The 26219-nt window shown below is 38.8% G+C and overlaps 1 protein-coding gene across 1 annotated transcript in view; it reads left to right on the forward strand.

The window, feature by feature from the left end:
- Positions 1 to 26219, forward strand: part of Ryr2 (ryanodine receptor 2) — a 478528-nt gene that overhangs the window by 70209 nt on the left and 382100 nt on the right. The window contains exon 4 of the mRNA XM_027947992.2: positions 17409 to 17513. Coding sequence (XP_027803793.2) covers positions 17409 to 17513 — 105 coding nt within the window. The remainder of the gene's footprint in view (positions 1 to 17408; positions 17514 to 26219) is intronic.

The raw sequence follows: 26219 nt of genomic DNA on the forward strand, positions 1-26219 counted from the left end.
AGAGAAAGGAAGCAGATTACATTTAGGGGTAAGCCAATCAGGATAACAGCTGATCTTTCAACACAGACTCTGAAAGCTAGAAGATCCTGGAATAACATATTTCAAACACTGAAAGAAAATGGGTTCCAACCAAGAATTGTGTATCCAGCGAAATTAAGCTTCAGGATGGAAGATGAAATTAAAACCTTCCACGACAAACAAAAGTTAAAAGAATATGCAGCTAGAAAACCATCTCTTCAAAACATCCTCGGCAAAACATTACAGGAAGAGGAAATGGAAAATAACAATGAAAACCAACAGTGGGAGGTAGGACGGTAAAGGGGGGGGGGAATAATCAAAGAGGAAAACAAACCATGTTTAGTAACAGAAATAAACAAATATGGCTGGAAGAACAACCCATATCTCAATAATAACCCTAAATGTTAATGGCTTAAACTCACCAATCAAGAGACACAGGCTAGTAGAATGGATCACAAAACAAGACCCAACAATATGCTGCCTACAGGAGACGCATTTGATAGGAAAAGACATACATAGGCTGAAGGTGAAAGGTTGGGAAAAATCATATCACTCATATGGACTTCGGAAACAAGCAGGAGTGTCCATACTCATATCAAATAAAATAGATTTCAAGCCAAAGTTAATCAAAAGGGATAAAGAGAGACACTACATACTGCTTAAGGGAACCATACACCAACAAGACATAACAATCATAAATATATATGCCCCAAACAATGGTGCAGCTATGTTCATCAAACAAACTCTTCTCAAGTTCAAGAGTCTAATAGACCACCATACAATAATCATGGGAGACTTCAACACACCTCTCTCGCCACTGGACAGATCTTCCAAACAAAAGTTGAATAAGGAAACTATAGAACTCAATAACACAATTAATAACCTAGACTTAATTGACATATATAGAATATACCACCCAACATCAAGCAGTTACACTTTTTTCTCAGCAGCACATGGATCCTTCTCAAAAATAGATCATATATTATGTCACAGGGCAACTCTTAGACAATATAAAGGAGTAGAGATAATACCATGCATCCTATCTGATCATAATGGAATGAAACTGAAAATCAATGATAAAAGAAGGAAGGAAAAACTATACATCACTTGGAGAATGAACAATAGGTTACTGAATGATCAATGGGTTATAGAAGACATCAAGGAGGAAATTAAAAAATTCTTAGAGATAAATGAAAACACAGACACAACATATCGGAATCTATGGGACACATTGAAAGCAGTTCTAAGAGGAAAATTCATTGCTTGGAGTTCATTCCTTAAAAAAGAAAAAACCAACAAATAAATGATCTCATACTTCATCTCAAAATCCTAGAAAAAGAAGAGCAAAACAACAGCAAAAGAAGTAGAAGGCAAGAAATAATTAAAATCAGAGCTGAAATCAATGAAATCGAAACAAAAGAAACAATTGAAAAAATTGACAAAACTAAAAGTTGATTCTTTGAAAAAATAAATAAAATCGACAGACCCTTAGCCATGCTAGCGAAGAGAAGAAGAGAGAGAACTCAAATTACTAGCATACGGGATGAAAAAGGCAATATCACAACAGACACTTCAGAAATACAGAAGATAATCAAAAACTATTTTGAATCCTTATACTCCAATAAATTAGAAGATAGTGAAGGCATCGATAAATTTCTTAAGTCATATGATCTGCCCAGATTGAGTCAGGAGGATATAGACAAACTAAACAGACCAATATCAATTGAGGAAATAGAAGAAACCATCAAAAGACTACCAACTAAGAAAAGCCCAGGTCCGGATGGGTATACAGCAGAGTTTTACAAAAACCTTTAAAGAAGAACTAATACCAATACTTTTCAAGCTACTTCAGGAAATAGAAAAAGAGGGAGAACTTCCAAATTCATTCTACGAGGCCAACATCACCCTGATACCTAAACCAGACAAAGACACTTCAAAGAAAGAAAACTACAGACCAATATCTCTAATGAACCTAGATGCAAAAATCCTCAATAAAATTCTGGCGAATCGGATACAAAAACATATCAAAAAAATTGTGCACCATGATCAAGTAGGATTCATCCCTGGGATGCAAGGCTGGTTCAATATACGGAAATCAATAAATGTTATTCACCACATCAATAGACTTAAAAATAAGAACCATATGATCATCTCGATAGATGCGGAAAAAGCATTCGACAAAGTACAGCATCCCTTTATGTTCAAAACTCTAGAAAAACTAGGGATAACAGGAACATACCTCAATATTGTAAAAGCAATCTATGCTAAGCCTCAGGCTAGCATCATTCTGAATGGAGAAAAATTGAAGGCATTCCCTCTAAAATCTGGAACAAGACAGGGATGCCCTCTCTCACCACTTCTGTTCAACATAGTTCTCGAAACGCTGGCCAGAGCAATTAGACAGACGAAAGAAATTAAAGGCATAAAAATAGGAAAAGAAGAACTTAAATTATCACTATTTGCAGATGACATGATTCTATACCTAGCAGACCCAAAAGGGTCTACAAAGAAACTAATAGAGCTAATAAATGAATTCAGCAGAGTGGCAGGATATAAAATCAACACGCATAAATCAAAGGCATTCCTGAATATCAGCGACAAATCCTCTGAAATGGAAATGAGGACAACCACTCCATTCACAATATCTTCAAAAAAAATAAAATACTTGGGAATCAACCTAACAAAAGAGGTGAAAGACTTATACAATGAAAACTACAGAACCCTAAAGAGAGAAATAGAAGATCTTAGAAGATGGAAAAATATACCCTGTTCATGGATAGTCAGAACTAACATCATCAAAATGGCGATGTTACCAAAAGTTCTCTATAGGTTTAATGCAATGCCAATCAAAATCCCAACGGCATTTCTTGTAGAAATAGAGAAAGCAATCATGAAATTCACATGGAAAAATAAAAGACCCAGAATAGCAAAAACAATGCTAAGCAGGAAGTGTGAATCAGGCGGTATAGCGATACCAGACTTCAAACTATACTACAGAGCAATAGTAACAAAAACAGCATGGTACTGGTACCAAAACAGGCGGGTGGACCAATGGTACAGAATAGAGGACACAGAAACCAATCCACAAAACTACAACTATCTTATATTTGATAAAGGGGCTAAAAGCATGCAATGGAGGAAGGATAGCATCTTCAACAAATGGTGCTGGGAAAACTGGAAATCCATATGCAACAAAATGAAACTGAATCCCTTTCTCTCGCCATGCACAAAAGTTAATTCAAAATGGATCAAGGAGCTTGATATCAAAGCAGAGACACGCCGTCTGATAGAAGAAAAAGTTGGCTACGATCTACATTCGGTGGGGTCGGGCTCCAAATTCCTCAATAGGACACCCATAGCACAAAAGTTAATAACTAGAATCAACAAATAGGACTTACTCAAACTAAAACGTTTTTTCTCAGCTAAAGAAACAATAAGAGAGGTAAATAGGGAGCCTACATCCTGGGAACAAATCTTTACTCCTCACACTTCAGATAGAGCCCTAATATCCAGAGTATACAAAGAACTCAAAAAATTAGACAATAAGAGAACAACCCAATCAACAAATGGGCCAAGGACCTGAACAGACACTTCTCAGAGGAGGATATACAATCAATCAACAAGTACATGAAAAAATGCTCACCATCTCTAGCAGTCAGAGAAATGCAAATCAAAACCACCCTAAGATACCATCTCACTCCAGTAAGATTGGCAGCCATTATGAAGTCAAACAAAAACAAGTGCTGGCGAGGATGTGGGGAAAAGGGTACACTTGTACATTGCTGGTGGGACTGCAAATTGGTGCGGCCAATTTGGAAAGCAGTATGGAGATTTCTTGGAAAGCTGGGAATGGAGCCACCATTTGACCCAGCTATTCCCCTTCTTGGTCTATTCCCTAAAGACCTAAAAAGAGCATGCTACAGGGACACTGCTACATCGATGTTCATAGCAGCTCAATTCACAATAGCAAGACTGTGGAACCAACCCATATGCCCTTCAATAGACGAATGGATTAAAAAAATGTGGCATTTATACACAATGGAGTATTACTCTGCGTTAAAAAATGACAAAATCATAGAATTTGCAGGGAAATGGATGGCATTAGAGCAGATTATGCTAAGTGAAGCTAGCCAATCCCTAAAAAACAAATGCCAAATGTCTTCTTTGATATAAGGAGAGTAACTAAGAACAGAGTAGGGACGAAGAGCATGAGAAGAAGATTAACATTAAACAGAGATGAGAGGTGGGAGGGAAAGGGAGAGAAAAGGGAAATTGCATGGAAATGGAAGGAGACCCTCAGGGTTATACAAAAGTACATACAAGAGGAAATGAGGGGAAAGGGAAAAATAATACAAGGGGGAGAAATGAAGGACAGTAGAGGGGGTAGATAGAGAAGAGGGGAGGGGAGGGGAGGGGGCATAGTAGAGGATAGGAAAGGTAGCAGAACACAACAGACACTAGTATGGCAATATGTAAATCAATGGATGTGTAATTGATGTGATTCTGCAATCTGTATATGGGCTAAAAATGGGAGTTCATAACCCACTTGAAGCAAAGTGTGAAATATGATATATCAAGAACTATGTAATGTTTTGAACAACCAACAATAAAAAAAAAAACCCAAACAAAACCTTCCACTACAAAGGAACACTATAGAGGCATGAGTCAAACAATGTTCTATTAGCCAATCTCATTTTGGTAAGAGCTTGTCAGGGGCACAGAAACATGGCCTATTAATCATTTAAGTTGGTTTGTTTATATTTAGAATTTTAGCCAAGACTTTAACCGTTCTGATGGGCAAAGATAAATAGAGGCTTAAACATAGGTGCAGATACTTAATTTCTTGATTATTTAAAAAAGATGTAATTTATTTTCTTAGTTTTGCTATAGTGAATAATATTGTTTTCCTAATTCCATTTTCATATTTCAGTAATAGTATATTAGTAGATAAAGCTGATTTTTATGTGTCCATCTGTGTCTTGCCAACTTGCTACATTTAGTTATTAGGAGGACTAGTTTTGCTTCGTAGATTATTTGGGATTTCTCCTATAATTATCGTAGCATGTGTAAGTACAGTTTCTATTTTCCAGTCTCGTTGCTTTTACTTCCTGTCTTTCCCTTTCTTCCTGGGTGTCAATGTAATAACCTCTCTTGTCTTACAACTTGTTTTTGTCATTGATGCAGCTCTTCCAGCTCCCTTATGGCTGATGTTTCCATGATACATATTTTTGTATTCTTGTACATTTCATATACTTGTGGCTTTTAATTTATGGCATGTCTCTTACAGAGACCATTGATTTAGAGCCTATTTTTATCCTGTCTGGCAAATGCTGCATTATGATTATAACACTTGTTATTGTTGATTTTGGTGAGGTTTACATATGCCATTTTGTTATTGTTTTTTTGTTATTTGTGGTATATTTTTTTCATTTCTCCAGTATTGCCTTTTTGTGTTGAAATGGTTAATATGCCATTTTGAAACCTTTGTTGGTTGTTTTTTAGTATGTAGTTTTGGTTGTTTTTAATTCCTAAGTACTTCAGGGATTACCACATTTTTTAATTAATCATAACTGTACAGTCAATTAATACTAAATTCCAGTAAAATGTAGAAACTTTGCTTTATCCTAGCTCCATTTCCTAAGCCTTACTTTGTACTATTGTTGTGATATATACATCTATATATTGTCATATATTAAACCTAACCCAGTGATGCACTATTTAGTCCTATTTTTATTGAACACTGTTTTGACTATTCATTTTCACATTCTTTTAAAGGTGTTATATAAAAGTTCTAAAGTATTTGTCAATCCACATATTTTCATTTCTAGTATTTTTTATTGCTCTGGATTTGAAGAAAGCTCCCGAAGAACTTCCTCTAGTGTTTCTTAGAAGGCAACTGTGCTAACAACAAATTCTCAGACTTTATCTTGAGGTGTCTTTATTTTGCCTTCATTGTTTCAGAGATAGTTTAGCTGGATATAGGATTCTCAGTTCATTTTTTTTTTCTTTTGGCTCTTGGAGTATGTCATTCCACTGCCCCCTGTTCTCTAGTTTCAGAGGACAGGTTGGCCATTAATCATGTTGATGCTCTCTTGCATGGGATATGTATGTCTCCCCTATTGCTGCCTTAAATACTTATTTCTCTTTGTCCTTCACTCTCAAGAGTTTGACTTTGGTATGTCTAGGTGTGTATGTCTTTGTATTTATCATTCCTAAGTTGGCTGTGCTGCTGACCTTCTTTCTCTTATTCTGCATCACACACTACGTGCATAGTGATGCAGTTGATGTTATCCCACAGGTTTCTTTTCATTTTATCAATGTTTTTTCTCTATGTACTTCAGATTGAGTAATTTCATCTACCTTAACATTCACTGATTATTTCTTCTCACATCTACAGTTGAGTACCTTTATCATATTTATTATTTATTATACTCAAATACAGAGTCTCTGCCCAGGCCTACTTGTGATTTCTGTATCCTTGTTGAGAATTTCTAATTTTTGGTTCATTGTTGTCTTACTTTCATTTAAATTTTTGTTTTGCTTTGCTTGCTTGCTTGCTCTCCCTAGCCCTGTTCTTCCATTCTTTAGACTTATTAATAACTACTTTCAAGGGGTTGCCTCATAAACCTTAGAGACAATTTTTCTTAACTCTTTTTCCTCCAATATGGATTATACTTTTCTGTTCTTATGGTTTGGAGGTGAGGTGACCCCCAAAAGCTCATGTGTGAGATGATGCAAAAAGGTTCAAAGGAGAAATGATTGGGTGGTAAGAGTCTTAACCCAATCAGTGAATTAATCCCCTGATAGGGTTTAACTGAATAGCAACTGAAGTGATGGGGTATGGCTTTGGAGTATATAATTAGTATCTGGCAAGTGGAGACCTCTTTCTCTACTTTTTAATCATCATGCGAGCTGCTTCTCTCTGCCACACTCTCCCTCCATGATGTTCAGCCTCACCCTAAGCCAAGAGGAATGGAGCCTGCTATTTGTGGATTGAGACCTCTGAAACTATGAGCCCTTAAATAAACTTTTCCTCCTCTAAAATTGTGCCGGTTGGGTCTTTTAGTCACAGCAGCAAAAAAGCTGACTAAAACACCTGTTTGTTCTTTTTTGCCTGTGTTCCATTTTTTTTTTTTTTTTTGTTAAAACTATGGAATGAACCTAGATGCCCTTCAATAGATGGGAATGGACAAAAAAAAAAATATGGCATATATACGCAATGGAATATCACTCAGCAATAAAAGAGAATAAAATCATGGCATTTGTAAGTAAATGGATGGCGTTAGAGAAGATAATGCTAAGTGAAGTTAGCCAATTCCAAAAAACCGAGTGCCAAATTTTTCTGGTAAAAGGAGGCTGATTCATTGTGGGATAGAGAGGGGAAGCATGGGAGGAATAGATGAACTCTAGTTAGGGCAGAGAGCTGGGAGGGGAAGGGAGAGGGCATGGGGTTAGAAATGATGGTGGAATGTGATGATCATAATTATCCAAAGTACATGTATTGGTGTGAATATACTTTGCATACAACCAGAGATATGAAAAATTGTGCTCTATATGTGTAATAAGAATTGTAATGCATTCCACAGTCATATGTAAATTAAAAAAGTGAAAAAAAAACCACTGAATTTCAGATTATGTAGCAACTGTGAATTCCATTATTTCCCTACTGAAGGGTGTTGTTACTAGTTTTGTTTGTGTGTTTTCTTATTTAGTAGATTTTCTGAACTGAATCTGAGATATGCTTTCCTTGTGATATGTGGTCACTAAAGTTCCTGCTCAAATTTTTTTCTTTTGATTTGAAGACCAGCTTTTTGGGTGCTTTGCTGTTTCTGCATACCTTCATTCAGGCAATGCTTGTACAGAAACTGTGCTAAGACATTTTGGGTAGCAAGGTGTCCACACTGAAACTGGAGTTTTAGACAAAAAGGGATTGTTTTCTTTTGCTGGCAGTCTGTGTAAGTTACAGGCCTCTGTGGCCAGGAAAGCTCCGTTTAGTGTTAGTGCTAACCATCCAGGGAAAGGCCTGCTGCTGATAGCTCTAGGGGTGCAGCTGGCAAAGCTGGATTCTTCGCTGCTGCTACTGCAGTAGCGTGTCGTAGCTCTCGATGGTGAGCTTTGTTCCCCAGTATTGCAACAGACCTCAGCAACTAACTGTTGATTTATGTGCAGGTTCTTGACTTACAAATTTCAAGAATGAAATTAATGGACAGCAGAAGACAAGAGTGAAAAGAGTAGGGTATGTTTGGGTGAGAAGCAAAGAAGCAGAACTCTTGTTTGACAAGAGGGAACCTTGATAGCAAGTTACCATTTAGTTACACCATTTAGGTGTGTTCGTCTAGGGATTAATGGAGCTATCAGGTAAAGACTATTGGTCAGAAGCTAGGCTAAACAAACATTGGAAAAGTACCAGAGCAATTAGTCAAAATACATGCTACTTGGATATGGAAAAAAATGTCAAGGCTATTGGTATGGCCTATGACCTTCTGATTGACTGTGCCCTTTTAGCCCTTGGGTTTGAACTTTCCTGTGGCCTCTATTCATATCCTTCCCCACTTCCATTTTTCTGCCACTCTGGGACAAAGTCTCAGCTGGAATGTTTCTACAGGTTAATTTCATGGAGTAGCCTTTCCATTAAAAACAAACAACAACACCACAAAAACAAAAACGGTGATGGGGCGCCTTACCCAAACTGCCTGTTGATTGCATCTTACTCCGTACATTATGAGTGGAGCCGTACGTGGGTAGAGAAGTGCATTTGGTCACCTTCAGGTGTGCCCAGAAGTACTTTGCACTAGATCCTGTGTGTGTCTCTTGTGTGTGTGCAACTTTAGTCAGGAATGTAGTGATTCAGGCTTTAGGCTAAGCACAGGCTAGTGGAATTGTGTCTCCCAGGAATGTGACTTTTGAGGTAATGCAGTGTTCAGGGTGCAGTCCAAGCTGGGGGAGCAGACCCTTTGCCCATGTGCATGGCTGCTGGTCCTCACAGACTAGTCTGGCCAGGTCTGGCAGAACCTCAGACAGGTGAGCTGGGGAGAGATGGGAGGCGGCCTGGAGAGAACATTGCAGATCTTTTGTTCTTACCTGAAGTTCAGCAGTATTTGAAGCATAAGAGTTCCTCATGTTTTTGTATGCTGCAAGTTACCTCCCACATTTCTGAAAGTGTTTTTGTTGATTTTATCCATCTTGGTTTTTAGGGAGAGGATACTCCTCCTCCCTCAGCCATTGGGGAAATCTCCATAATTTCTTTTTAAAATGCAGCTTATAAGCCTTTTTTTATGTCCTGAATTGATCTTCGGACTTAAAAAAGCAACACATCATGACCCTAAGTCATCATGGAGCCAGCTGCTAGAGTTACTTCCTAAAATATTCTGTGACTTACTTGTGTTACCCATGGATACCTTCTGAGCCAAGTTATGGGGTGGATGGGATGGAATGTTTGGGTCCCTCAACTGACTTGTGTTTCATTAGGTTCAGCTGTGGATTTGTAGCTTGTTTAGGTTAATGAGACCTCTACAGTGTGTGCAGATGACTAAGGTGAAGTTGGAGTCAAGTCTCACAGCTCTAGCTGGAATTCCATGTGACATTTCTGGGCTCATAACCTAACATATCTACCCTGACTTAGGTTTCTGTTTTCACTCTAGTCAAGATTCTTCAACCAGAAAATGCTGTACCTTTCTTGAGGAGGTGGGTCTCTGTAGACAGTAAGGGAGAGATCCCTATGTCCCAATAAATTTACAATACATCCCCTCAGAGGCTTCTTGTTGCCTTCCTGCTCTTTGCTAGGTTGTTCCCAGAGGGGCTTGAGCCAGGTCATGAGCTTGTAAAGTGCCCTGAGAGTTGGGGTTCATGACTGTGTGTTCCTTTGGAGCAGGCCACTGTCACAGTGAAGGCTGTTTTCTCAATCCTTCAGTCTATCTCAAAACGTCAGGTAAATAGAAAACATCCCAGGAGCCAGGCTGATGAGCCCCAGAGGCGGGCAGTGTGGTGTGGTCTTCAGCTAAGCACAGGCCTCTTCATGGCTCCTTTTCTGACTGACCATTTGCTCATTTCTAAAGTGGGATTAATAAGACTTAGCCTGTGGGGTTGTGATTGGTTCACCTAGCACACAGGATTTGTTGACAGTGATGCAGCCATTCTGAGTTACATAACTGTTTGTACAGGAGTATTTTTTTTTATACTCTTTAGACTGCACATTAGCATAATTCCTAGTGAGAATTCCAAGGTGTAGAATCTCTCTGAGTCTGCATTGAGTTTACAGTTCTGAGGTTCTCAATGATTCTGAATTGATTCTGGCTTGATTTGTTCAGACAGAATAGTTAACTTTTGCCATGTTAAGTTAATTCAGACAAAGTTAACCTAGCACATTTTTCATAGAATGAGATGGTTGTGCCTGAGTAAATCCACACTGTATTACCTAGTTAATTAAATTTGAAGACATTGTCTTATCACTTATGCAGCTTGATTTGGAAGCCATGACTATTAGTTTCACTTTCCCTCTCCTTTGACCTTTTTGAGAAACTTCAGACAAGGTAGAATCTGTTGGGTTGTCCTCACCTGTGTGTTTGGGTGAGTTTTTTTTCCTTCTTTATACAGATTATGAGGCCAGGAACTGTAACTGTTATGGCCCACATTGTGTTGCAGGTGGTTACACTAACCTGGTTACTATAACAAATATCCGTGTCTCAGCTTCTCTTGCAGGCAATGAACATATGAATGAGTTCTATATATATAGAAACTCCTTTTTCACAGAATTCCTGGAGACAACACTGTTGATCATCAAAAATGTTCACTAAAGACACTACCAATTTTGTACATGAATTTTGGTTTCCTGGGCTCTTGGAGAGGGAAAAGCTGAGATCTCACTGACTGTAATATCTACCTAGTATCTGGGCCACAGGTTGATTTGTCTTGGTTAGTACAACAATGCCAGAGCCTTGCTATGTATGCACTAATCTAAAAGAATCTCTCGAGCAGAGAGTAAATCTGCTGTACAATAATTCACGAGTGCTTGAATTGCATCAGTGTTTTAGATGTTTCCATTAATTATTTTGCTTCTATGTATATTCATTTATTAATGTAATTTATTCAAACTGCTCTGAACTCTATTAGTGGTGAAGCTCCATAAATTTCAAATATTTGTCTTCTTAGAGCCTAGCTTCTCAGAGCGTCATCCTAAGATGGTTATCAATGACTAGAAATTATGTGTTTTAAAAGCAACTTGAGTGGGCTGTTCCCTAGAATCTGAGCTGGTGTCTCGCTGTAGTTGAGGTGGTGAGTGGTGTTAGTTTGCCTGAGCCATAGGGTGGAACTCAGTTGGCCTAGGATGAGCTGAATTGCTGGTTTGCATGGGCCACTTTTAAGAAACCTCCCTATTAGCTTGAAGCTGTGTTCATAGCCTCTTCTCTGGTTTCCCTGTGAGTGTTTTGATTTCAGAATTCCAAGTAACTCTGTTCATCACTGATGGCTCCCTTGTAACATCTGTGTGAATAGACTTGACTGGAGACAGCATTACCTTGTGACATAAAGTGAGAGGGACATCCCGGGATGTAACATAAAACTAGTGCAGTTCTTGTTTTGCACTGTCACATTTGGGTTTTGAATTTTCAGAGGATTGTAATAAGACAGCTGGGCATATCCATGTGCCATCATGTGAAAAGGGTGTAATGATGGATGGATGCTGAGAGCCAAATGAACCTGGAGCCAGCCCTGGGCAACTGCACTGACTCACCCTGAGGTTCCACAGCTAAGCGTTAAACTGCACAGCTGTGGCCCTTGGAGTTGGCACTGTGCTGCTCGTCATCACTCCTTTCCTACCTGGACCTCCTGTCCTTAGGAGCACCAAGAGCAGTGTGACTTCAGGTGTCCTTCTGAAGATTCAAAGGATGCGGACCTGGTTAGGCCCAGGCGTGTGGCTTCATCAGTCAGGATCATGTTCATGCTCGTCTTTCAGAATGCTGATCTGGAAGGATTCATTGACACAGGAAAAGTCTTGACTTCCCAGAGGCTGTCGTGTTAGCTTCTATTGCACAGTGGGTGAAGAGAAGGAGAATGGGACCAGGGCAGCCACCCAAAGAATAGTACCAAGCACTAGAAGTAACATGACCAGGCTGTGAAGTTGAAGAATATTAAGATTTGACATTTTAAAGAAATGAAAAGAATAAAAATAGCGAAGGAAGATTTCCCTGGTATTCTGCCTGATGGTTTCTTTCTACCATGTTCCATTGAAGTTGGTTGGATATGCCACCTGGCTTCATTGCCACTGAGGGGAACATACATTTTGTAGGCTGTTATTCCTCCTATGGTGGGTGAAACTTGGCCTGGTTTGTGTCTGCAGGTGGTAAATTAACAAGTTTGTCTTCTGGAGTAGTTTGACATCCCTCTGGTTTGGGGGGAGGCCGACCTCAGCAGTTCCAGTGCCTTGCCCAGGGCTGCTCAGCAGATGGGTAGCTGAGCAGAAACAAACCTACCTCGGCTCCAGCCATCTGCCATTGCAGCGTGCCGTCTTCACAGTTTTTAGGAGATGGGCAGCTTTACTCTTCATTTATATCTCTGAAGTTATGAGCTTTCAATTTAATTTAGAGCTTTCTTAAATGGGACAGAAAAAAATATATCTTATTGGCATTTTCCAGTTTATAGAACATTGATTGTCTTGAATCTCACCAAATCTTGGAGGTAGATAAGTATTTTTCCCCTTGCTAGGGAAGCCCAGGTCGACTTTGAGAATTCCAAGCCCCTTCTCCTTAGCATCATGCTGTCAAACTATCAATATTTGACACATTGCTAATTCGTAAAACATTTTGGGGTATCTGTATTACCTTGTGGGTTGCTTGGAATACAGTTGAAAGATGGTGTGAATGGTTAACTTGTTTGCCAATTAATAGAAAGCTGCTAGGGGTTTACTGAAACCCAAAGTAGAGAGTCTGGTCATGAGGGATGTAACTTCCTATTTGCACATTTATTTAGATTCCCAGAAATAGACAAATGCATAGGTGGAGGTAAGTTGATCAAATATGGAGCACTTTTTCTGGGTGAGTCACTCTGCCAGACTGGTGGGGTGGTGAGGAACCCGCAGTGTACAGTAGCACATGTGAGCCGCCTTCAGTGGGAATCCAGTGCCTCTAGATTTTATGGCAGTCGTGCTGAATGAAGTGGTGTTATGCTTACTAATAGGCAGTGGTATCTGGAGTATATTAGTGAATTAAAGAACTATAATTTGTATGAAGTGAGCCCATTAATGGGAAGAGCCAGCCTGTGCATTTCCACATAAGCATATATGTGTAAATGGGTAGAAAACAGGATCGGAAAGATGTACACCCAAAAAGTTGAGTAGTTCCTTCAGGGAGTCAAATGAGTATAATTGTAACTAATTTGTAACTAAAGATAATTTTCAATTTTCAGTGTTGTTTGACTTCTCTACAAGGAAAATGTTTTTAAAGTGCTTCCATTTATGTGTGATTTGAAAATACAGAATGTTTTTCATATTTTGGAGACCTGGCGGTGGCCATTTCAGACTGAGAAAACAGGATTGGGATTCTGAAACAGTAGCTTATGAGTGTTCAGTTTTTACACAGCAGTAACAGGAGGGGTTGCTTGATGATGATTACAGTCCTAAATGGTTGGTTGCGGTTCAGTTAAGGCAATGTCATGTTTCAATAGGCCTTTAAGTGAATTAGGCAGACACATCTGTGGAAGGCAAATGTTTGATGGATACCGCGGTAGGAAACTTAATTGATTTTACATGGCCTGTCCAGTGCCAGCAGGCCAGATGCCGCTTTGAGGTTACTCTAGAGACTCTCCTCCTCCTAAGATTATGTGATGTTTGCCAGGATGAGAACAGTAACCAGTTTGTTGTGAAAAGAGGAAGCACATGGCTATGCTGGTAGCTTAGTTTTTGCTTTTGCTAAAGTCCACATATCTGGATGAAACTGGTGTCTCCATAAGACAAGCAAGAACCACCTGTCTACTTTCTACTTGCTTGGGGCAGTTTCTGGGCATCTGGGGCAGATATTTACACAGCCAGAATCACTGTGACTGAGAGGCAGGTGGCTGTGCGTGCTCAGCCATGATGACGGCTGGATGTTCTGCTGTGATCTGAGCATTCTGAAGAGCTCATTATGTAGCTAAGGATTTCTTTTATGGTTTGGGAGCATGTTCACAGGAAGGGCAAGCAGAGTTCTTTGAAAGTGAAGTTCTAAAAATGGACTTTGTTCTCAGTAATGAGACTTGAGAAAAAATTTTAAACTAAAGATACTGTATAAGGGTTTGTAAGTTGGAGCTTCCACCACAGTTGTTCACAGATGGTAGGCCTTCTTTGCTATGTGGGTTCTGGGTCTCGCTTAGGTTTGAGTCATTCAATTGGTTTTTGGTTAATGACTAGGACTCTTTTTTTTCCCAGTGACCAGCCTGATTTTTAGGATGCAGAACAAAGGCTCAGTATCAGTGCTATAGTGAGTATAATGTAAACATGTCAAGGTTATTGGGAAGAGCATGTATGTGATCTGAGGAATACATTTCAGAATTGACTTTAAATGGTACCAAATTATGGAAATGATTCTGATGCCTAGGATAAGTAGGGCCTTTTTATTGAGAGCAAAATGGAGAGTGTCTCACAAAGCTCTGGTTTGTAGGGCTTCAGGTTTTCCTGATGTCAACAGCTCTTCTGTTAAATTTGTATGGAGAGAAGGGTACGGGCCAGTGGAGCTGGAAGGTGATCTAAAAAGCATTGCCTTGAGGCTCGCTGGCAGGTCTTTGCCCTCTGGCTCCCACTTTCTGAGAGTCCCTGCAGCAGGACTGTCACTGTAGAAACAGGAAGTGGGCTCAGCAGGATGAACTCATTCCAAACCTCTGCGGTTTTCGAGAATTGGGCAGTTCATACTTGAAGGGTTCCATCAGAGTGAGGCATGAAACAGTTTACAATCCTCAGAGTGTAAACGTTTAACTAGAAAGTGCTGTGAAAGTGCCAGAACATGCGGGATGATATGAGCACAAATCTGTTTTTCTACTATTTGTCAAAGTAGAATACAGGTAAGAACAAAGCTAAGAAAGGAGTGGTACTTCACATGCCCCAACTGGAGAGAAGTCCTCATACATGAGACAAATGGTGCTGGTTTGCTTATTTTGAATTCTTGCTGTGTTCTTAACATCATGATAAGCTCTTCACGTACACTTCTTCATTTGTTTTTAACAACAGTCTTACGAGAGTGGTATGAATATTATGCTATTTTTTCAGGGAAGGAAATTAAAAAAAAATTACAAAAGTTAATAGCCGATAAGTAGTAAGGCCAGGATTCTTGTTCAGATGGTCTGTTTATAGAATCCATGCACTTGGCTCTCTTAATATGCTGAGTTTAAAAAAAAATTAATGAATATTGGTCTGAAATCATTATAAAGGTGAGCTAGAGATATTGCAGATGTTGGGAGTAGATTGTTAAGTTCTAGATGGCATTGTGAGCTCTCGTACAAACTGTAATGTGGTGACGTCCACAGTGATGGGGTGTTGATATCACAGGAATGGGCAGATGCTGCACATCAAGGTGGAGACCCCTCCTCTGAGCCAGTTCACCAGCACTCCAGCTAGTAACCCACCATCCTGGCAGCACTACCTGTCAGTTTTTCTGGCATGGATATGAATGAAATAAGCACTTCCATTAATGGATTTTTCCCCTCGTAGCTTTGTCTTGATCTGGAGAGGAAAGACTGTAGTCAATATAGTTAGACCTTAGAAAATCAAATTTAGGAACATTTATTCATAAATTTCATAGTAGAAATTTGGCTTTCGGTCTTTTATCTCAAGATTTTGGAAAGAAAATGCTTCTCCGGCTGACTGCAAGGGGGAATAGCAACAGCCCTGGGCCACTGGCTGTGATTGTCACGTGGGGTGAAGACTGGCCAAGTTGAGGCACAGAAGCCCAATGCTAGGTAGAAGGAACAATCTAGAGGATGTTCATTAGAAAATAAACCCTGGAAAGTTTGTTGGGTGTAAATAGAACTTGTGGTGGGATCATGTGCTTCATTAACCCATAAGATAATTTTAATGTTAATTCGGGACCCCTGGTATTTTGTTTTTCCTTCAAACCATAAAGCATTCTTTGCTAATGACAAAATAAGTCATTCCAGTGGTAGTGGCTTAATTTAATAAATCTTACAAAATTATAATTCTGATGTATCAGATTTATCCTCAGAATATTCCTTTTATGGAGGAGACTGTCTTGGTTTTATTATGTATTCAATGTATTTATAATGCTGTTTTGTTATGAAGATCTTCTTTGAGCACCTGCCCAGGATCCCGTTTACCTCAAGTGGAGAAGCTTGCATAATTAAGAAGGCTGAGTTCTCTCTAACTAACCAGTCGGTTCTTATCCTGGTTCCTTCACCATTGACAGTCACCTTTTGAGATTTCTAGAAAGTACTGTGTATTGATTGGATTGGAAGGCTAACGGAAAGGAGGAGAAGGGAAAATTATTGGTAAGGAAATAAAAGAGCACACACATGTGCAGAATGGGGAGCCCAATAAGTACACCCCAAGTTAAAGGCAGAATATGACATCCAATGAGAAGAAAGTGTTTATCTTTGTGCATAAGGAGAAACTGTATAAATGAATATTGCATATTAGTTCAACTTTATATTTGCTTAATTACAATACTAACCTGAGGCAAGTATTATTTCTGTGTCCTTTAGATGTTTTTTTAAAAATCAAAAGAATGCTTGGGGGGCTGGGGATGTGGCTCAAGTGGTAGCGTGCTCGCCTGGCATGCGTGCGGCCCAGGTTCGATCCTCAGCACCACATACAAACAAAGATGTTGTGCCTGCCGAAAACTAAAAAATAAAAAAAAAAAAAAAAAGAATGCTTGGTAGTTTAGAAATTAATATATGAGTTGAAATAATCTAGATTTCAATCCTGGCTTGAGTATTTTGTAACTCTAACTTTGGGAAAGTGGCCTAACCTCTGTTTTCTTGTCCACTGAAGGTAGTAATAGTCCCTGCTGTGGAGAACCACAGGAGCTATACACAAAGCTCCAGGGCAGCATGTGTCGGGGTATACACTCTAGGGGTGGCAGCTGTGGTTACCTGAGTTTAAGAATGTATTGAATGTAAACTGGGGTTGTGGCTTGGCGCTCGCCTAACATGTGTGAGGCCCTGGGTTTGAACCTCAGCACTACAAAACAATAAATAAATAAAGGTATTGTGTCCAACTACAACTAAAAAATAAATATTTAAAAAATGCATTGAATGAGAGCAGTAATGACAGTGTGTGGTGGTGACGGGCAGCTGACAGTCAGAGGTAGCAAGCACCATCACTTCTGTGACAGCAGCTCGAGGACACCAAGGCAAATGGGGCCTGGGTGCTTGACGCTGGTGACATACTCACAGCTCTCCCTCTTTGCTTTCAGAATGTGCCCCCGGACCTGTCCATCTGCACCTTTGTGCTGGAGCAGTCCCTCTCGGTGCGGGCCCTGCAGGAGATGCTGGCTAACACGGTGGAGAAGTCGGAAGGGGCAAGTACACTTTAGACTGAGTATTTTAGTGTGCTTGGCTGCCAAGGGAAGGCGGCTCTTACAGGTGTTGGAAATCTTGTTTGCGGAGATAAATCAGTGGCTCTCAGTTGTGACTCCTTGGGGTTGATCTTGTGCTTTACCTAGCACCCTGTCATATCTTAAAGACTTGAAAAATGAAACCCAGGCGCGATGTGGTCTGTGTGGCTGCCTCTCGGGCTCATGTTGGCGTTTGTAAGCAGCCTCCCTGGGGCATCTGTGTGTCTGCCTGTGTTGTCCTCTGAGCTCTGTTCTTGTCTTGACCGGTTGCGTTGTGCATGGCTCTTTGTCACTAACCATTTATTTATTGTTAAAAGCCTATAACTGTGTGGCTACGTTCTAAGCTTCTAAGCTGTTGTATGGCGAGTAAAATTTCATGGCACTTACATACTTTAGGTGATGAAATTATAGTCATATGGCTTTAGTCAATTATAATTTTGCAAATAGCTAATTTTTTCTGAAAATTTATTCTGTTTCCAAATGCAGATATTTTTCTTCAAAAGTTTATCTGGTTACTTTAATTATATTCTATAAGACACCCTCTTACTGGGCTACTACCCATTCCTAGCTAATTCATACAGTTTACAGTTAAGCAGGAAGATAAACGGTCACATTTTTGTGTCTTCTCTAATTTTTTTAGGGGTGTGCTAAGTGCTGCAGTGTTGTATAGTTTAATAAACTGGATTACTTCCAGGAACTCAACCAAAATTTTTCTTTCGTCATTAATGATCTATATATTGCTCTAATTTTTGAACCATTATTCTAGTCGGGATAAATAAGTAAAGAGATTAATAATACATGGTTCCATAGAAATGAGGGATTTATTGTGTTGTAACATTATTTTTTTAACCCTTATAGTTAAAAAATTTTAGACTAAATGCTTATTTTACAAATAAGCTTTTGTAAATGCTATGCATTATCTGTATTTTAATATTTCAGATTCTGTTTTCATTTACAACAAAGCTTGAAATTACTGTATTAAAATAGATAAAACAGATAAAATTTCCTTTAAAATTTCAGTGTTTTTATGCAAAACTTGTAGACTTAAATTAAGAACCAGCTTAACAGTTAATTTCTGTCTGCAATAACCTTTCCTGATTATTAAATATCACTGAGCTTATCAATTTTGAAATGCAAATCTATTTTTACAAAGAGAAATCTTTTGCATTAGTGTCTAGAAAAATGTGTATTGCTATTTCACCTATCTTTGTGGATAACATCCAAATTGCCCAAAATTTAATTTTTACATTGCAAAGCTGCTTTTGCTAAATTAATAGCCTTGAAAAGATATTTTATCTCATCAAAATCATAAGATTGTACTAGGCAAGCTCTAAATATTCTGTGTGTAATAGGAAGTGATTTTAGACACTATTTTAGGAATTATGTTTTTAAGATATTTATTAGAATTTCTGTATCCACGTTTTAATTTAGCTGAATTAAAATTTGAGTTCTCTATCTAGAAAGTTTCTATCAAAGATGAAGTGGTTGGGCTGGGGATGTGGCTCAAGTGGTAAGAGCTCACCTGGCATGCGCGGGGCACTGGGTTTGATCCTCAGCACCACATAAAAATAAAGATGTTGTGTCCATCGAAAACTGAAAAATAAATATTTAAAAATTCTCTTTTCTCTCTTTCTCTAAAAAAAAAAATGAAGTGGTCATTCATATGATGTGTGGAATACCATTTCATAGAAGCCAGCAGAGCTATTATAAGCCACTAATAAGGATGTGTAATTTGAAGAAAATCTACTAGGAAAGAAATACATTTCATGGAGCTGAATTTTACTTCTAGCTACTAGTATGTTTTTAGGAAGAAAACACTTGAATAGCTCAAGGGAAGATTATATAAAATTTTAGGGGAGAGAATGATTTTCTTAGTTAAGCATTTTTTATTACACTCAGGAATGATATTCAAAATATTTCACAACTTTTTTGACGTAACTACTAGCAAATCAATTGGCTCTCAACCATAGTGCTGGAGGTTGGGGTGGTCTGAGTGATTTCTGGGGGTCCTGGAGGACTTTTGGGGTGGTCCAGTTATATTTACCAGAGGAATAGCTGTTTTCACTGTAACAACCATTTTAATCATGAGAGTGTGAACAGGCTAAAGATCCCTTCTGGTTATATTTGATCAACGGATGCTGCTGGGACTTGTAGGAATCATCTTGTGGATGCCTATATCATCTCTCCTTGAGTCTTCTGATGTCGCCTTTAAACTCCATGTGGTGCTGTAATGGTGAATCCTTTTGTGAAGCAAATTGACCTCTAAGTTAATAAATTACATGCAGTAGGTTCTCTGGAATAAAGATCCCCATTTCCTAGGATAACAGAAAGGAATGACTAATTTTCATGACATTATTTCCTTACAAATTAATTTACCAAAGAAAACCTTGTGTGTTACCTCGTTGCCCACTTTTCCATAATCAATGTTATTTACAAAGTCTGTTCTTTAATAGTTCTTCTGGAATTCCTGAGTAATACTGATTCTGTTTAATGTTAAAAGTGCTGTGATACACAAGGTACACTCAACATACGAGGAAACACTTTTCTTTAGAGCAATGCCTCTGCTTTCTGTAGTTGAGGAGCTTTTCTCTCATGATCTTGGGCCCATGAAGGAAGCACAGTTTTCATAAGGTGACGGGAATCTAACAGGAGGGTTTCAACATTATCTGACAAAGCAAATCATGGAAATCATGAATCACAAAAGAAGTATGTAAGATGAAACAGGAAAAATACTACTTAATTTTTTTTTCTGTTACCTAAAGACTGCTCATTGTGACTGTTAGAATAATTAACTTTTTTTTTGGTGGCACCAAACACATTTTGTACAATACATCTAAAGGAGGTTTTCATTTCCTGAGAAAGTGGTGTAGACAAGATCTTGACCTGAGAGATGCCTATGTCATGGACTATTGCTGAGCTGTTGTTCTCCTTCAGAGCGTGTCGGCAGTAACAGGTTAAAGCCTGTTTGTCTCAGTAGCTGCTCCCAGGGCTTGAGAGGTCCTAAGGATGGAGACCATGTTCTGGAGCAGGGAGGAGAATGTGCCTTGTGCAGTGCACATCGCATCTCTTTGGCCCTGTTTCTGGATTGCTGCGAGTGCTAACCTTGCCTCCTGGGTCCTGGTGGTTCTGAGAACTGCTCCACTTAATGCCTCTGAGGGTATTTTGGTTTAGATCTGTTTTATGTGCTGGTTTATGAGGGAGCATATGGCTGAGAGCAGGGGCTTTGTTTGCCATCTCACAGCTGCTTTCCTGCTCCGCCAGGAGTTGGCTCCATGGCTGCAGGGAAGACCAGTTCATGGCGCTGAGAGCAGGTAGGAAGCCTAGGTGTGGTGGAACAGCAAGCGAGCTCGTGGTCCACAGGGCCATTTTCACTGCTCCTCTTACTCATGTGCAGTTACTAAGTCCTGACTGCCTTTACCTGGCCTGGCAGCTTCCTCCCTTCTCTGGGGTCTTGGCTAATCTCATTTTCCTTTCCTGCCCCGGAACCCCAGCTGGTGCTGGCATGTGTGCTTTGCCTGCTCAACAGTGACAGGATCTTGTTAAAATATAGATTAGGTGATAACATTTGCTCATTCCTGTGTTTTCTAGTTAATAGAGTTTTATTTCTGTGAACTTTTGTTTCTGGCACTTATTTTTCAGTTAATTTTCAAAGGTAGTTGACAATACTTTTCTCCATATAATTTTAATACCTAGTTCAGTTTAAACTAGGTGTTCACGTGAGTGTGGATGTCAAGTGAGAGGTGACATTACACAGTGTAAAGAGCTTTGATTTTGGAACCTGAAATTTCTAGAACGTTCTTATTTTTCAAATAGTATTATTATAGTGTTTCTTTGTTGAAAAAGCATTGCTTTTGTTCGATCACATGTGTACCATGTGTACCATACATGGCTTGTGTGTTCGATTATGATTTAAAGACATAACATTGACTGTCCTTTCTGAGTTTGATTAACTAGCTTCTGGGAGAATTGTAGGACCTTATTTCTTAGCTTTGGCTTGTGGCCACTTAACTCTTGGTCCCTTTGTTAGGGTATTTAGCTGGATCAAAAATTAGCCAAACCTTGCTTCTTACATCCTGCTGTGATGGGTAATAGGTTAAAATCTGTACTTCAGGTGATTATGATATGTATCATTTTTTCACTTAATTTATAGTGTATATTTCTTTCGGGTATTGGTAGTTTAATATAAATTATGAGTGATACTTTAAAAGTCAATAAAATACAGAATGTAATAAAATATGGATAACGTTGAACTTAATATTGAGAAAATTCAATTCTAATATTCCCTTAATGTAAAATTTTTAAACATTTATGAGAAATTGTATTGCACAAGGGCTCTACTGATACAAAAACTAATAATAAGTGAGTTTTGTCATCAATGAGCTTATGATCATAGGGATAGAAAAACAATTGCATTGTTCACATGAAGAAGGAATTGAATGTGAACTTGTTATTACTTTTAATTTTCTTTTAATTTTTAAGAATCATTTCTAAGACAATTAGAAGTAATATTAAACTATTAATATAAAAATAATTTTAAAATTTTCCAAGGAGTAGTTTGATCTTGTTAAACTGGTAGAAACAAAACTTGCCAGGAAGACAATAGCATGTCCAGAGATTTAAAATTATTTTTGCTTTAGTTTACTAACAGGCTTATTATTTTGTAAGACTGTAAAAATGTTATTTTTACACGATACATTGTCTTCTGATTTCAGGTGATTGTTAATTGAGATATGCAACAAACTCAGGTGTTGTGTTTTTATGAAAAATGGAGTAGTAGGATGTGGAATTGTAGCACACTTGTGTCATTCTATTAAATATTTATCTCTCCATTCTATTAAATCCTCTCTCAGGGCATTGAAAAAGCCAGTAGCCAAATTTAGTTGTAAATATTTTTTAGAAAACACATTTAAAAAAAAAAAATATATATATATATATATATTTTATTTATGTATATATATATTTATTTTTTTAGTTGTAGTTGGACACAATATCTTTGTTTTTATGTGGTGCTGAGGATCGAACCCAGGGCCTTGCCTGTGCTAGGCGAGCACTCTACCGCTGAGCCACTACCTCAGCCATACTTTATATACAGAGTTATAAAAAATTGTGCGGTAAATGTGTAATAATGAGTGTAATGCATTCCACTATTGTCATGTATGTAAAAATAAATAAATAACCCTAATTTTTTAAACATTGAATTGTCATACAGGAGTTTTTCATAAATACATTTATAAATATTGAGGCCCCATTTTCAGACAAGTTAAGTGCATCTCAGATCATTTTATGTTCGTGCGAGAGGGGATGAGCCAGGAAGAAGAATGGTGTGTGTGCCATGGTAGTTAAAGACAGATGACTCTGCAAACTCCCCAAGTGCAATTCCTGGTCATGTGAGGAAAGTTACTCAACCTCTCTGGGCCTGAGTTTTCTTATTTATAAGGTGGACACCAAACCATCTCCCTTGTGGATTTGTATGAAAATTAAATAAGCAAGATGTGAAGAATAGTCCCGACACAGGAGGCATCATGGGTGTGTTGTATTGCTTTCATTACCTTAACATCAGGATGTCCTGAGGAGCTCCTGCCGGATCCCGTCCCCCTGGAGAAAACTGTGATAAACTCTGAACTGAGTGTTAAAAACCAACTGCTCCATCACCACCATGGAAAGCTCCAGCTATCTGAAGGTTTTAGCTAGAGGTATCTCCGGCTGCTGGAATACATTACCAATATAAGTTCACTATCTTGCACATAGGTCTGTAGCAGTCTCTCTGAACTAAAATCAAGGAGTTTCCAGGGCTGCACCCACCCTCTGCACTCTGGGAGAGCCCTTTCGTTAGCTTCTCTGGACTCACCCTCCAATTCAAAAGTGGCAGAGTGCTTTCCTGTAACATGCTCACAGGTTCCAGGGATTGGGACGTGGTGTCCCTGGGGTGCTGTTATTTGTCTGCTCCTCATGGAAACACTGAGCTTCAGAAAGATGGTTAGCAAGACCAGGTGGGAGCCAGAGCATCTTGTGGCTGAATCTTGCCCCTGGAAAGATGTTCTGATGGGAACCTGACCTCCCTGCAAGCTTGGCAGGGGTTACCTGCAGGCTCTTTTATGTGCCTGCCGATTCACAGATGCAGACATATTTTGCAAAAACAAGAGTTGATTCTTTGAAGGCTTTCTGAGTTTTTAGTATACATAGTTGCAAAAGTGGATCTTGGTGTTTCATTTGTATCCTTATTTTCTGATGTTTTGATATCTTTTCAGTGTCCCTGTATCTGAAGGATATTTGTCTAGTTTTTTGGGCAGATAGGCCCATGGTTCAAAGCTGAGAGTCAACACTGTCTCCTCTGGCTGAGTTTTACATTGACATTTTCTTTCCATTTGCTTTTACCTTATTAGAATAGACTGGGGTAGCATGAGGACTATAGTAGGGTTAATGAGTTTTCTTCGTACCTATATGTGACATAGATTGTGTTCTGTACATCATTGAACGTTTCTCGGCTGGCTGGGCTAATGACCCACCAGGAAAAGAAGTTTACTTTAAAAAAAAAAGTTTTATTGTGTATATTTAAGGTATAGAGCATGATGTTATGGAATACATACAGATATGGAAATTGTTACTACAGTGAAGAAGATTAAGGTATCTACTCATGGATAGTCTCATACTGTTGCCTTTTGTTGTTGTTGTTGTTAGAGGCTGCTTTGGGGATGAGGCTGAGACTAGTCCATGGAAGTTGAGTACTTGATGTGATATTAGCCAAGATCTTGCCTAATGCCTCTGTAGGCCACAGGCATCTGCCCTTCACCCCCAAAGCTGGCACAGCAGCTCAGCAGTGGCTGGGATCAGGATCTCCCAAGGGCTCATGTGTGAGTGGGGAGGTCATCTGGTCGAAACATGCGTGTTCCGGGTTTGCAGACCCTGGCTCTTCTCCTGCCTTTCCCTTTCTAGAAAGGCGGCTTTCTGCTCAGCAGCTCAGGCCCTGCGTCATTCTGTGCATTCAAATGACATGGTTTGCAGAGACTTAAGCATCAAACTCAATAAGGAGGTCGATTTAATCAGCATGTAATTTAATCACGTTAGGCACTGTTTTAGATTATGAATCTTGAATGTATACATTACTTTATTTCATTAGTGTCATTCAATTTGGATATTTTTCTCAGATTCTTTTGTGTTTACAAAGGAGAAAAACATCTTTTATGTGTAAATATTAGCAAACATGAATCAGATGGTAAATTTCTCTGATATTCTGGAATTACAATGATTTAAATGTACTTGGAATCTATTGAACCTCTAATTTTTGTTTGTTTAAAATTTTAACTTTATTTTCTTAAAATACTGTAGTTGGGTGGAAAACTTCCTTCTTTCACCAGTCTTTATGGAACAGTACTACCCATTACTCCCCCTGCCAAACACACACAGACACAGGTGTGCACACACACGCATGCACACATACACGCATGTGCATTTACCAGTTAGGTACCTTCATACCTTGGTGGTGGTTTCTTCAAAGCACTTTCTCCCTTCTGACACAGTTGGTGTTAATGATTTGTTGAGTGACTGCCTATCAGTTAGATTACTGCCCACATCAGAGCATAAACCCAGAAGGACTGACTGGGCTTCCCATCTGTTGTGTCTATGTATTATCCTACTAATGCCTATGAGAGGGCCTGTTTTTTTTAAAACAGATATTGGTCAATATTTCTGACTTAAGGGACTGCTGCATAGATATTATATTATACCAATTTCCATAGTTTTGAAAAAGTGAGTCTTCTGAGAAGAATTTTTCAAGAGCACTGTATTACCTGATAAGAGAGAAAATTGTCCCTTATGTAACACTAGTGAGAGCACAGTGCAATCATTAGATACATTTCTTTACATTATAATTAAATGTATTTGATTTGTTTTACGTTTGAAAATATTTTTCACTTTTTTAGAACAGTTTTCTGTATAGAGAGAATGGTTGGGAAGTAAAGAGTTTGTACAAAACCTCCCTGTCTCCTCAGCTTTGTTATTAGTCTTGCCCTAGTGTGCTGCATTTGTTATAATCATTGAGCCAGTACTGATATATTATTAACAAAGTCCCATGTTTACAGTAGGCTTTATTCTTTGTGCTGTTCATTCTGTAGGCTTTGAAAAATGAATAATGACATGGATCTATCTTTGCTGTACAATAGGTAATATTTTTACTGCCCTGAAGACTCTGTGCTTCACCTCTTCAACTCTGGATCCTCCATAACCATTTTAAATAGCTGATCTTCTACTACCACTGTGGCCTTGCCTTTTCCAGAACATCTTATGGTTGGAATCACATACCTAGGCTTTCTGGACTGCATTCTTTTGTGTAGCAATTTGAATTTAAGGCTCATTTATTTTGCTACTGAAAAAATATTTCATTGATTGGTTGTGCCCATTTCTTGCCCACTCATATGATGGACATCTTGATTGCTTCTAAGTTTTACTGATGAATAAAGCTACTATAAATGTGTGTGCAGGTTTTCACGTGGACCTAAGTTTTCATCTCCTTTGGATAAATCCTAAGGACTGGGATCATGTGCTGAGTACATTCAGTCTCAAACTGCCCAACCGTTTTCCACTGTGGATGCACTGTGGTGTGCTCCACCTAGCAACAAATGTGAGCTTCTGTTGCTCTGCATCCTCACTAGCATTCGATGATGTCACTGTTTT

Source organism: Marmota flaviventris, chromosome 12 (genome assembly GCF_047511675.1).
Source record: "Marmota flaviventris isolate mMarFla1 chromosome 12, mMarFla1.hap1, whole genome shotgun sequence".
NCBI lineage: Eukaryota > Metazoa > Chordata > Mammalia > Rodentia > Sciuridae > Marmota > Marmota flaviventris.